This window comes from Solanum tuberosum, unplaced genomic scaffold, assembly GCF_000226075.1.
Source record: "Solanum tuberosum cultivar DM 1-3 516 R44 unplaced genomic scaffold, SolTub_3.0 scf00060, whole genome shotgun sequence".
In the NCBI taxonomy this organism is placed as follows: Eukaryota; Viridiplantae; Streptophyta; class Magnoliopsida; order Solanales; family Solanaceae; genus Solanum; species Solanum tuberosum.
This window is the reverse complement of record NW_006238985.1, coordinates 842007-854369: the sequence shown is the minus strand read 5'-3', so window position 1 is coordinate 854369 and position 12363 is coordinate 842007. Positions and strand designations below refer to the sequence as shown.

General features: G+C 28.6%; 2 protein-coding genes across 2 annotated transcripts; both read left to right on the top strand.

Moving 5' to 3' along the window:
* Nucleotides 1–7351: 7351 nt before the first annotated feature.
* LOC102588660 (F-box protein PP2-B15-like) lies at nucleotides 7352–9130 on the top strand. Its single transcript, XM_006344641.2, has 3 exons — nucleotides 7352–7771; nucleotides 8227–8345; nucleotides 8498–9130. The coding sequence occupies exons 1-3, from the start codon at nucleotides 7502–7504 to the stop codon at nucleotides 8955–8957; spliced, it is 849 nt and encodes a 282-aa protein (XP_006344703.1). The 5' UTR covers nucleotides 7352–7501; the 3' UTR covers nucleotides 8958–9130.
* Nucleotides 9131–10763: 1633 nt separating this feature from the next.
* LOC102588330 (F-box protein PP2-B15-like) lies at nucleotides 10764–12044 on the top strand. Its single transcript, XM_006344640.2, has 3 exons — nucleotides 10764–11151; nucleotides 11237–11355; nucleotides 11498–12044. The coding sequence occupies exons 1-3, from the start codon at nucleotides 10894–10896 to the stop codon at nucleotides 11922–11924; spliced, it is 804 nt and encodes a 267-aa protein (XP_006344702.1). The 5' UTR covers nucleotides 10764–10893; the 3' UTR covers nucleotides 11925–12044.
* The last annotated feature ends 319 nt before the right edge of the window (nucleotides 12045–12363 follow it).

The following is a 12363-nucleotide window of genomic DNA, read 5'->3' as shown; positions in this document are numbered from 1 at the left end:
AGATTGTATCTTGTATAATTCATTTTTATACAATTTATTAGGAAGTATAGTTTATTGTCAAACAAGCTTAAATGGAGGTAGACCAAGTATACATTAATAATGCTACCCTTAAAGTGTGTAATGGAGGAATATGCAATTGCGCAACGATTCCAGTTTAAAACAATTTCAAAGTACGTATAACATTGTATAAGTTTGTATAACAAAGTGTGATTACTGGATTGCTACTACGAAGGAAATGTGGTGTATTTGGTATGAAGTCTAATGATTTAATATCCCGCGAATTACGACATTGTATGCATTTCCTCAACCGAGATTAGCGCCATTACCTTAAGAAAAATTGAATTCAGTTTTGTATACAACTTTGAAAAGAAATGAATTATACAAACGATCATTCCTATATAGCTACAGTCAGTAATTATTAAAATTGAAGTTAAGGATAATAATTATTTTAATTATGGTAGCTATTTCCATAAGGTGCCCTAAATTTAAATAGATATTTTAAAATTTGATGCTAACTCTTAATTGTGACAAAAGTGTTAGCGATTTCCTTACGACAATGCGCATCGATATAATATTTAAATGAGCTTAATTTTTTGCACAATGGCGTTGTAGTTCCTTTTTACACTATCAAATTTAGTACTTATAAACATTCACTTATTATATAAGAGACAGTTAGTGCTGAAGCAGGCACGTCTCCATCGACATGCCTATTTCAGCATATTTTTAGGAAAAAATATATAAAAAATATTTCTTTTGTTTTACTTTAATTTAATTAGTGTATAATTTTTTCTAAATTATGGAATCTTTTTTAGCAGACTTTTAAAATCGTCGTGCCTGCTTCAACGTGTTTAGGAAAAAAATTCAAAAATTTATTTTTTTGTTCTACTTTAATTTAATTAGTGTCTAATATTTTTTGAAATTATAGAATCCTTTTTAGCTCTGACTTTTAGTTCTCCGTCGATGTGCCTGCTTCAGTATGTTTCTGATTTATTTTTTTTCTTTTTCTACTTTAATATAATTAGTGTATAATTTTTTCGAAATTATGGAACCTTTTTAGCTATGACTTTTAATATCGACGTGCCTCCTTCAGTGTGTTTTGGATTTTTTTTTTAAAATAAATTATTTCTTTTGTTCTACTTTAATTTAATTAGTGTATGATTTTTCTGAAACTATGGAATCCTTTTTAGCTATGACTTTTAGTTTTAAATTCAAGATTTAGTGTATAATTTTTTTGTAATTATGAAATCCGTTTTAGCTATTACTTTTATTTTTAAATTCATATTCTTTAGTTATTGCTTTATTATTTTGAATGTTGGTAATATTTGTTTATATCTTGTAACTACTTTGCGTAAGAAATTAACGGTTGATGACAAAAAATACATTAATTATGAACATCTTAATGGGCCTTTTCATAATAAATGTATGCAAACAAAAAGTAATTAACCACTTATATATATCTAAAAATGATATTAAATTTGATCAACTTTCTAAATTCTACCTATATCACATAAATTAAAATAAAAAAATACTAAAATATTGAGCCCGTGATAGCACGGGCCACCTATATCTAGTATACATAAAAGGGTAAATTACATAATCTCATAGTTTTAATATGAAATTACAATATATCCCTAATAAGTTTCTAATTACATTAATCTCTTAAAAATTAAAAAAATTGGATACAATAATTGAAGCTCGGATACATTAATATGTAGCTCGGATACATTAAATACTGTCTCGGATGCATTAATATGTAGCTCAGATACATTAAAAACTAACTCGGATACATTAATATGTAGCTCGGATACATAATATACTGGCTCAGATACATTAATATGCAGCTAGGATACATTAAAGAAATAAGGGATTTTGAAGATTTTTTAAAAAAAATAATAGGGGATAATGGAAATAAGTGAAACAAAATGTGTGTATTTCTGTAATTTGCGCTACATAAAAAGCTAGGTTTTAATCTTGAATATTGTTCGTTCTCTTTTCTTCTTTCACTATTGTTCTTAACTTCAGTTAATTATAACATCTCTAGGTGTACTCTTTCTATCTCAAATTGAAATTTTGAAATTCAAATTTTTAAATCTTAACTGTTAATTCGAATATAGAAGCCTTAGATGTTTTAAAATGAAAATTATATGTTTGAAAACTACTTTAAAAGTACTCTAAATCATAAACATAGCTAAAATATTAAAAAAGAAAAACATAAAAAGAAATTTCGATGAAAGAAAAATTTGATTGAGTCTCGAAATTCCAACTGTGTCATATTAATTGAGACGTAGAGTATAATGAATAACTATTGCATGCATTTTTTCGAGTTTATCTTCCCAGTTTCCTTCGACTAAAAAAAATTGTATGTTTTTAAACCACGATAGTGCGTGCGTAAACTATTGTCATATAACATATTTCTCGTCGTGTCTGTGCCATGTATAACAACTATTCAGATCGGATATTTTTACCAGCATCAATGACCCAATACATCAATTTAATTACTCCATTCGTCTAAACATGTTTGTATTTAATTACTTGAACAAAAAAATGGTTTGTAGTTACTATAATTAGCTTTTCTAGGCTAAAAGACAAGGATCACGTTACAATATAACGTATAATAAAGACGACCTGATATGTCAAATTGACTCCATACTCTATATTCATAACAAGATCATCCAAGTAAAAAATGAAAAGAATAATTATTTTGGTAGACAAAAATGTGAAAAGGCATCTTTTGAATTATTTTTTTTCATCTCACACATCTATATTTAAATATTTTTTTAAAATATAACACTATTACATATGATCTAGAGAGGGAATCATGGGTTCACATGAACCCATGGCACCCCTTTAAATAAGCCCCTGTAATCTAAAGAGGACATGGAAGAGATTGCTTGCTCATGGGCTAGAGAAAAGTGGGCTTAACATCATATATGGATTGTTAGGGTTTCCAAGGGATGAAAAACTCAAACTCGAACAAGCTAAAATATTAATATTGGAAAAGTCGCGAGTAATTTTGGATGGTATTTTATGATGAAAAGTAAAAAATCGGCATCCAATAATTGTTGACCAGCCAGTCAATACTACACTTGTGGAAGAAATTGTTGGAAACAAAGATGGCAAACTTGATGGAGAACAAATTACATAGCTCAAGTAATCAGCATGAGTTGAAGGGGGGAAAAATTTGTCAAGTTGATTAATATGAAGTGGCTGCTAAACATTAAATACTTTATATTATGGCTATATCTTAAATAGTGATCCTCTAAGCAGATATGTGTGCACTTGGACCAATTATACAGTAGATTTACTTTTTTACTCACATTATTGAGCCAATGTGAAGTGTAAAAATGAGTAGATTTTACACAAAACTTATAGTGTTAAGAGTTAATTACATCATATTCCTATTATTTTTTAACTTACAAAAAATCCTTAAATTTGGTGAAATCCGTATACATCCAAAACGTCCCGATACATCATATCCCGATTTCGAATACATCCCTCTACGTCCTGATACATCGCGTCTTGGTTTCAGATACATCACTCAGCATCACGATACATCGCGTCTTGATTTCGGATACATCACTCAACGTCCCAATACATCGTGTACATCCCGATACATAGCATAAAGTGGTGTATCCGATCGATAGATCGCATAAAGTGATGTATCCGACTAATACATCGCGTAAAGTAACGTCTTGATGCATCGCATACGTCCCTATACATCGCGTAAAGTGATGCATCCGACCAAAACATTGCATAAAGTAGGAATTTTTTCAAACGGTAGGAAATTTTAGAGAATATTACTATATTATAGAAGAGTCTAGGAATGACTACCAATGTTCCAATAAGATCACTACTAATGTCCAATATATTTATAAAATATATAAGTGGGCCCCACCACCTTCCACTTCAATACTACATATTATATATTAATTACTATACTATAAATCACTACTAATATCCAATATATTTCTAAAATATATAAGTGGGCCCCACCACCTTCCACTTCAATACTACATATTATATATTAATTACTATACTATAAATCACTACTAATATCCAATATATTTCTAAAATATATAAGTGGGCCCCACCACCTTCCACTTCAATACTACATATTATATATTAATTACTATACTATAAATCACTACTAATATCCAATATATTTCTAAAATATATAAGTGGGCCCCACCACCTTCCACTTAAATACTACATATTATATATTAATTACTATACTATAAATGACTTAAATACTCCATATTATCTATTACAATAATTAACAATTATTTGACACTTTAAATTCTATCAATGCTATATAAATTAGGATAAAAAATCTAACATATAATATTTAAATATATTTAAAAATAATATAAGTAATACTATACATTACAATAATTAACAGCTTAATTATTTAAAACTTATATAAAAAATTTAATTGACTCTCTAAATTCTATTGGTACCACATAAAATGGATTATATGATAAACATATATTGTTTGAAATTGACGAAAAAGAAACAATAAATTACAATAATAAAAAAAAAAACTGTCGACGAAATTGCTGAAAAACAAATTATAAAGTACAATAATTAACAAAATAAATCTCTCGACTCCAACAAATCTATCAATTAATGCCACATAAATTGGGACATGGCAAATAACAGATATTATTAAAAAATTAGGTTCAAAATGTACTATAAAATACAATAATTAACAACTTAATATATTAAAGAGACATATAAAAAAGGGTTAATATTTGAAATTCTATATCTGCCACATAAATTAGAACAAATAGAGTAATAAATATTACTTTCAAAATTATGTTAAAATAAAGTACTACAAATCACAATAGCTAACAATTTAAAATATTTTTAAAATCATATAAAAATTTCAATAACTTCTCAAATTCCATAATATAACACTTAAATACTACATATTATATATTAATTACTATACTATAAATGACTTAAATACTCCATATTATCTATTACAATAATTAACAATTATTTCACACTTTAAATTCTATCAATGCCATATAAATTAGGATAAAAAACCTAACATATAATATTTAAATATATTTAAAAATAATATAAGTAATACTATACATTACAATAATTAACAGATTAATTATTTAAAACTTATATAAAAAATTTAATTAACTCTCTAAATTCTATTGGTACCACATAAAATGGATTATATGATAAACATATATTGTTTGAAATTGACGAAAAAGAAACTATAAATTACAATAATTAACAAAATAAATCTCTCGACTCCAACAAATCTATCAATTAATGCCACATAAATTGGGACATGGCAAATAACATATATTATTAAAAAATTAGGTTCAAAATGTACTATAAAATACAATAATTAACAACTTAATATATTAAAGAGACATATAAAAAAGGGTTAATATTTGAAATTATGCATCTGCCACATAAATTAGAACAAACAGAGTAATAAATATTATTTTCAAAATTATATAAAAAAAAAAGTACTACAAATCACAATAGCTAACAATTTAAAATATTTTTAAAATCATATAAAAATTTCAATAACTTCTCAAATTCCATAATATAACACTTAAATACTACATATTATATATTAATTACTATACTATAAATGACTTAAATACTCCATATTATCTATTACAATAATTAACAATTATTTGTTTTTTTAAAAATTACATTAAAAGTATTCTATCAATTAACAACATATATTGTTTGAAATTGACGGGGAAAAAAACTATAAATTACAATAATTAACAAAATAAATCTCTCGACTCCAACAAATCTATCAATTAATGCCACATAAATTGGGACATGGCAAATAACATATATTATTAAAAAATTAGGTTCAAAATGTCCTATAAAATACAATAATTAACAACTTAATATATTAAAGAGACATATAAAAAATGGTTAATATTTGAAATTCTGCGTGTGCCACATAAATTACAACAAACAGAGTAATAAATATTATTTTCAAAATTATGTAAAAAAAAGTACTACAAATCGCAATAACTAACAATTTAAAATATTTTTAAAATCATATCAAATTTTCAATAACTTCTCAAATTTCATAATATAACATAAATTAAAATAAATATATATATATTGGGCCCCGTGCTGGCACGGGGTCCTATATCTAGTAGTAAAATAAGTTGTGTTTAGGTAATTTTTCCTAAAAAGTAACTAATTCAAAACTCAAAAAAAAGAAGAAAAAAAAACTAGTTAATTCTTTCCATATGTCCTAGCTTTGGTGGACAAAATTATATGTTACATGTAGCAGCTATCCCGTAAAATTAGTCGAAGTGTGTGAAAGTTGACCTAGACACCATAATCTTAAAAAGAAAATTGCCTCTATCAAATTGAACATTTCCTTTTTCTTTCGTTTTCATTGGTAGTATAAGATTGAACCAAGTAATTGTCCAAGTGGTTCAATAGGCAGTCCTACAGCGCACACCAAATAAGTCTGCCAAGTTGAGTTTGCATTAAATAGCTTTGTCTTCGTTCTAAAATCCGATAGAGAAGAGGCCTTTTGCCAAAGGCCAAGTCAATTTGGGATCATCAAACCCTCCCACCGATAAAAAGGCTCCATAGAATATGTGTCTTTTTCTCCTGTCATGGTTCCGTGCTCTTGGATTATGATTCAACTAACTACCAAGTTGTAATTGATTTTTAATTCGTCCAAAAAATAATAATATGAAATACTGGCACTATTATAATATCACACTTTTTTCAGTTAGTTAAAATTTTGAAGATTTTGAAAAGTCCTATAACAAACCAATTTGAACACCTTTTCCAGATGTGGATTAAAGAAAGACTAGTTGATGTGTGTATACACGTGATTCTATTTTTACCAGTAGTCATGAACAAATTGAGATTCCCAATTGTGACACTGTGTTTACATAAAATTGAATAGTTGTTAGTTTCCGGTCAAAAGAAAATTGTTGATAAAATAGATTTTGACCAAAATTTGCAATGTGAAGTCATCGGTGTATTTATTTAAAAATATACCCCAAAGATTTGACCAGTTTGGACATGTCATGCCTATGGCCTTTTCTATGACTACCGATAGTGGACCAGCTTTCTCTGTTCTAATCTCCCAATTATTATTTTTGAAACAAAGTTTAAGATTACAAGATTTAATAAATTATATACATGTTTAATTTAAAATTGTAAAATTTAATTTATTTATTTTTATAAATTTTGTATTCAATCAAACTAAGACACATAAATTGAGACGCACGGAGTATATTGATAAAGCAAAGACCAAAACCATGTGACTTACCAGGTGAATTATATAAGGAAACTTCTCCATAAGTACCCGCTCAATCATTACGTGCCCCCTATTATCTCTATATATATATTAATAGAGTGTATGTCATTCAAACTGCTATATACTTGTGAAATATCTATATTTATTTGATTGGGATCTTGTTTCCTGTCATTCTGATTTCCTCAAAAAAAGAAAGAATAGTAAACGTTACAAGTTACAACAATGGTAGCAACAGGGGAGCACTTATATGATCTGCCAGAAGATTGTATTAGTAGCATAATATGTCTCACTTCTCCTCGTGATGCACTAAAATTGTCACTGGTTTCTTCAATTTTCCGGTCAGTGGCAGAGTTGGATTGTGTTTGGGATGCTTTCTTGCCTTCTGATTGGCAACATATTGCTACAAAATCAGTCACACCTTTGAAGTTTTCTTCAAAAAGAGACCTTTTTTTCTGCTTATGCAATTCCATTCTAATAGACGATGGCAACAAGGTAACACTTAGTATGAATCGTATGTTAGGAAAACATTCTTACATCTTTATATGTCAGTGTACAAAACTTAAATCATATCCTATAATATATATATAGTCTTAACTCTTAATCGTGATTAACTAGTAAAACGAATATCTAGCTGATGTGTATTTATTTATTTATTAGTTTGATATAAACACTGAAATAAGCATTTTTCAAATATTGGTATCCAAATTCTTCATTTTTGGGGACTAGCTCTCCATATGTGTGGCAGAGGTGGAGCCAAGGTTAGGACTTAGGAGTTTGGGGTTCATATGTTAATATACATATATTTATTTAATTTTTTAATACAAATATAGGGTCTACAAAATATCTAGTGGATTCGTCTGAACCATGAACCCCACCTAGCTCCGTCTCTGTGTGGGAGACAATTTTAACGCATATTGTTACTCATTTGTTTTATTTTCATGTTTCAGAGCTTTGCTTTGGATAAACTAACCGGGAAAAAGTCATATGTCATGTCTGCAAAAGAGCTCTCTATTTTATATGGAGATGAACCAACTCATTGGAACTGGAAAGCTATTCCAGAATCAAGGTAAATTCCTTTCTTTTTAAATCATGGATAGAGAGGTCGAGAATCAGAGTAAAATATTAGTCATGCACCGTTTAATTTTGCTTATCAATGGTATTATTTTATTACTTTGTTAGACTTGTAAATGCGAATTTTTAATACTAATCGCTTTCCAGGTTTGCCGAGGTAGCTGAACTGAAAACAATATGCAGACTAGAAATACAGGGGAAGATGAAAACAGGGGATCTATCTCCAAACACAACATACGGAGCTTATCTACTCATGAAGATTTCAGATCGATCATTCGGGTTGGATTCTATTCCGTCGGAGATCAGTATTTCAGTGGGAGATCAAGAATCCGTCAGCAGTACTGCTTATCTACGGCACCCAAAGAGCAAGAAGCTGGAGTCTCTGTTTTACAGGAACAGAGTGGAAACGTTAAAAGCAAGAGTGAACAAAGGGGAGGAAAAAATGGTTCGTGAAAGAGAAGATGGATGGTTGGAAATAGAGATTGGAGAGTTTTTCAATGGAGGATATGGTGATGAAGAGATCATAATGAAGTTAATGGAGGTGAAGGGCTATCACATTAAGGGTGGCCTTATCATTGAAGGCATTGAGTTAAGGCCTAAACACTAGCCAAACAGGAGACTTTTTTTTCTTTTTTGAAAAAAAAAAGAAAAGAGTGGGATGTCCTTTTTTTTTATTTTTTATGTAGTTAACTAATTTTGTGGTTTTAAATGCTTTTTGTCGTGTGAAGAGATTATTTTTAAAAAAAATAATTTTTGTATGTAAACGAACATATTCTCTTATTTATTTTCTTCGTTTTCTACTGAAAAGTTGTTATTTAAGAGTATAACAACTATGCAGTGCTAGTGAAAGAAAAAAAATGTTACTACCAAATCATTTAAACAATAGTTATTTATAACTATTCAAAATAAGTGAAACTAGTCGTAGTAAATTAAAGCAAATAATTTACTGTAATAGATTAAAATATATTGATGATGTAAAAATAAAATAAAAAATGTGAGTATATAAGTTAAATAAAATTGGCAGAATGTGGTTGATGATAAATTTGCTCCGTCTTATATTTTTAATGATGTTTTAAAATTTTAAATTTATATACTAATATTATTTTAAGTAATTATTTAATATTGTAAATAAGAAGAAAAAAATGATATCTCTTATAGATTAAACAAAGTAAATTAAAAATAATTATTTTTAATATGAAACAAAGAAAGTACACAATTATAATTTATAATAATACATAAAAGTTAAACTCGTTAGCCAATAAGATCCAAGATATTAGTTGTTACACACATTGACTGAGATCCTAACAACTTACCTTTATTCAAAACTAACAACACATGTGTAAATTTAATCCTTTGAAATTGTTACTAGTATTTGTGGACATCCTGGAATACTAGGAGTCAAATAAAAATGATGAAAACTAAAGAAGAAACCAAAATTGACGACAAACACGCTTTCTTTTCACAGAAATTTCCCTTCTCTTTTGTGCTATTTTGCTCTTTGGTTAATAATTATACCTATGCTCTTAATTTGTCGGTCATACTTCAAAGGAAAGTTCCTCTGATTTTAATGTTATATTCTCTTTACTGAGACCTTATGAAAGAAAGTGAAAATGAACTTCGCTTCGGCCATTGGCAATGGGGCGGGGTGGATTTAAAGCAGTGTGGAGTGGGGCGGATTTAAGGTAGTGTGGGACAGGAGGGATACGGGGCAAGTTGAAGTGAAACTTTTCAAAATTAATGTGAGGCAGGGTGAATTACGAATATATATGATTTTATGTAGATTCAGATTTAATTTTAACTTTTTACCTCCCTACCTTCAAGTGTCAAATTTCAATTCCACCAATAACCTTTCCTATAGATTCACAATCATTCAATGAATTCCACCAGAAATCTTTAATTAAATGACCTTCTTCTTTAAAAGCAAACAAATGATGATAAATAAGTTAGTACTTGACTACTTAGGACCCAACTTATATGACAATTTTAAAAAAATAAAATCTAAGAAAAATAATACTTCTTATCTTTCAATTTATTTCTTTTGTCATTTTTTAGTCCATTTTAAAAAAAGAACAATTTTTTTTTTCGGACAGCTCTTTAATTTTAAATTTCCACATACAAAATTAAAGAATATATTGGTACATTTTACATCTCTTTAATTTAAAATTATTAATTTAAACTCTTTACTTGATCAAAACCAGAAAAATAAATTGAAACAATAGAACATTCTAAATGTGAAATTTGCTCAATTTAAAACTATCTTAATTGTATATCCACACAAACATTTTCTAAGTATAGAACGGATAAAGTTTGAAATATCAGCTCGTAGATATTTTATAAAAAAAAAGTATCCAACGAGGTTGAGAGAGACATGATTCTCCTTTACATATTACTTAGGCACACCAACTCATCCTGAATGAACATTTTAAAGTTGCACATTATTAGACCATTCCACTATATATACATTAATCAAATAATCTCACTCTAATTTCAACAAAAATTAGCCCAAATCAACAAAAAGGCAAACAATTAGTTCACCTAAGATAATGGATGTATTCAATGAATTACCAGAAGATTGCATTTCTTCAATTCTTTCTCTTACTTCACCTAAGGATACAATTAGTTTCTCTCTGGTTTCATCCTTTCTCCGATTAGTGGCAGCATCTGATTTTGTCTGGCAAACATTATTGCCTTCTGATTGTGATAAAATTATTGACAAATCTGTCATTCCATTGAATTATTCTTCTAAAAAAGAGCTTTTTATTCGTCTCTGCAATTCAATTCTCATTGACGGTGGTAACAAGGTATGTATATACAAATGAATTCATCTTTCAATCTTCCATTTTAAAAGGCTTCATTTTTATATAATTGTTAATGTTATAATTGTAGAGCTTTGCGATAGAGAAATCTAGTGGGAAAAAATCATATATAATCTCAGCTGAAGAATTGTCCCTTTTATATGGGGAAGAACCAGATCATTGGACTTGGAAATCTGTGCCAGAATCAAGGTTTGATCGCTCGATTCCCTTTAATTTTAGCTTATAAATAATGGGTATTCAATATTTCAAGTAATTATATTGAAAAAATTCAACTTTTTCCTACATTCTTGAAAATTCTAACATGCTCTGTTTTTTTTTCTTTCTCCCACAGGTTCTCAAAAGTGGCTGAGCTGAAAGTGATATGCAAATTAGTAGTAAAAGCAAAGCTAAGAACAAGTATGCTTTCTGCAAACACGAATTATGGAATTTATTTCATAATGAAAATCTCAGATCGTGCATTTGGTCTGAGTTCAGTGCCGGTTGAGACTAGTGTGGAAATCGGCAATCGGAAAGATGTTCACACGGCGACTCTGGATCACCGGAACGGCGAAAAAGATCTGCCGGATGAAAAACAGAGGTATGAAAGAGTGCCGTATAAAAGGGAAGATGGATGGATGGAAATTGAATTAGGAGAATTATTCAATGGTGGAGATGAAGATGAAGATGAGGAATTTACAGTGAGTTTAAAGGAGGTGAAGGGATTCCATGTAAAAGGTGGACTTGTCATTGAAGGCATTGAAGTTAGGCCTAAACACTAAGACTAAGGAAAATTCAAATATTGTTGTCATAAATTTCATTCTGTCACTTAATGATTTATTTATTTGGTTCGTGTAAAAGTTGGTGAGAAAACCAAAAAAAAAGAGAAAAAAAATAATTGATAATGAAATATTACAATATACTGGTTTTCTTTGAGGGGTGACTAATGTTTGATACTAAAAGATCGTCAGGTTCTTGTAGTATTTAACACTGAAATTCCACCGGTTCATCAAGATTAATTAGCTAAACTTCTTATAATCATAATAACTTATTGTATAGAAATTTTAGCAATCCAAATTACTTCAAATTTACTATTCACTCTTCTAATGTTAATCCGGAGTAGATTCAACTCAATTCTTCCAATAAACCCACTTTATCCTCTTTTACTAACAAGTCCAAAACTTGTATGCATTAGGCCCACCCAATAAAAAAATGAAAAAA

Bases quoted from the DNA above. Each gene is read 5' to 3' on its own strand.
- LOC102588330 (XM_006344640.2), top strand. From the start codon at position 10,894: ATGGATGTATTCAATGAATTACCAGAAGATTGCATTTCTTCAATTCTT. The intron at 11,152-11,236 runs GTATGTATATAC...TTATAATTGTAG, and splicing joins TCATTGACGGTGGTAACAAG to AGCTTTGCGATAGAGAAATC. The intron at 11,356-11,497 runs GTTTGATCGCTC...TTTCTCCCACAG, and splicing joins AAATCTGTGCCAGAATCAAG to GTTCTCAAAAGTGGCTGAGC.
- LOC102588660 (XM_006344641.2), top strand. From the start codon at position 7,502: ATGGTAGCAACAGGGGAGCACTTATATGATCTGCCAGAAGATTGTATT. The intron at 7,772-8,226 runs GTAACACTTAGT...TTCATGTTTCAG, and splicing joins TAATAGACGATGGCAACAAG to AGCTTTGCTTTGGATAAACT. The intron at 8,346-8,497 runs GTAAATTCCTTT...ATCGCTTTCCAG, and splicing joins AAAGCTATTCCAGAATCAAG to GTTTGCCGAGGTAGCTGAAC.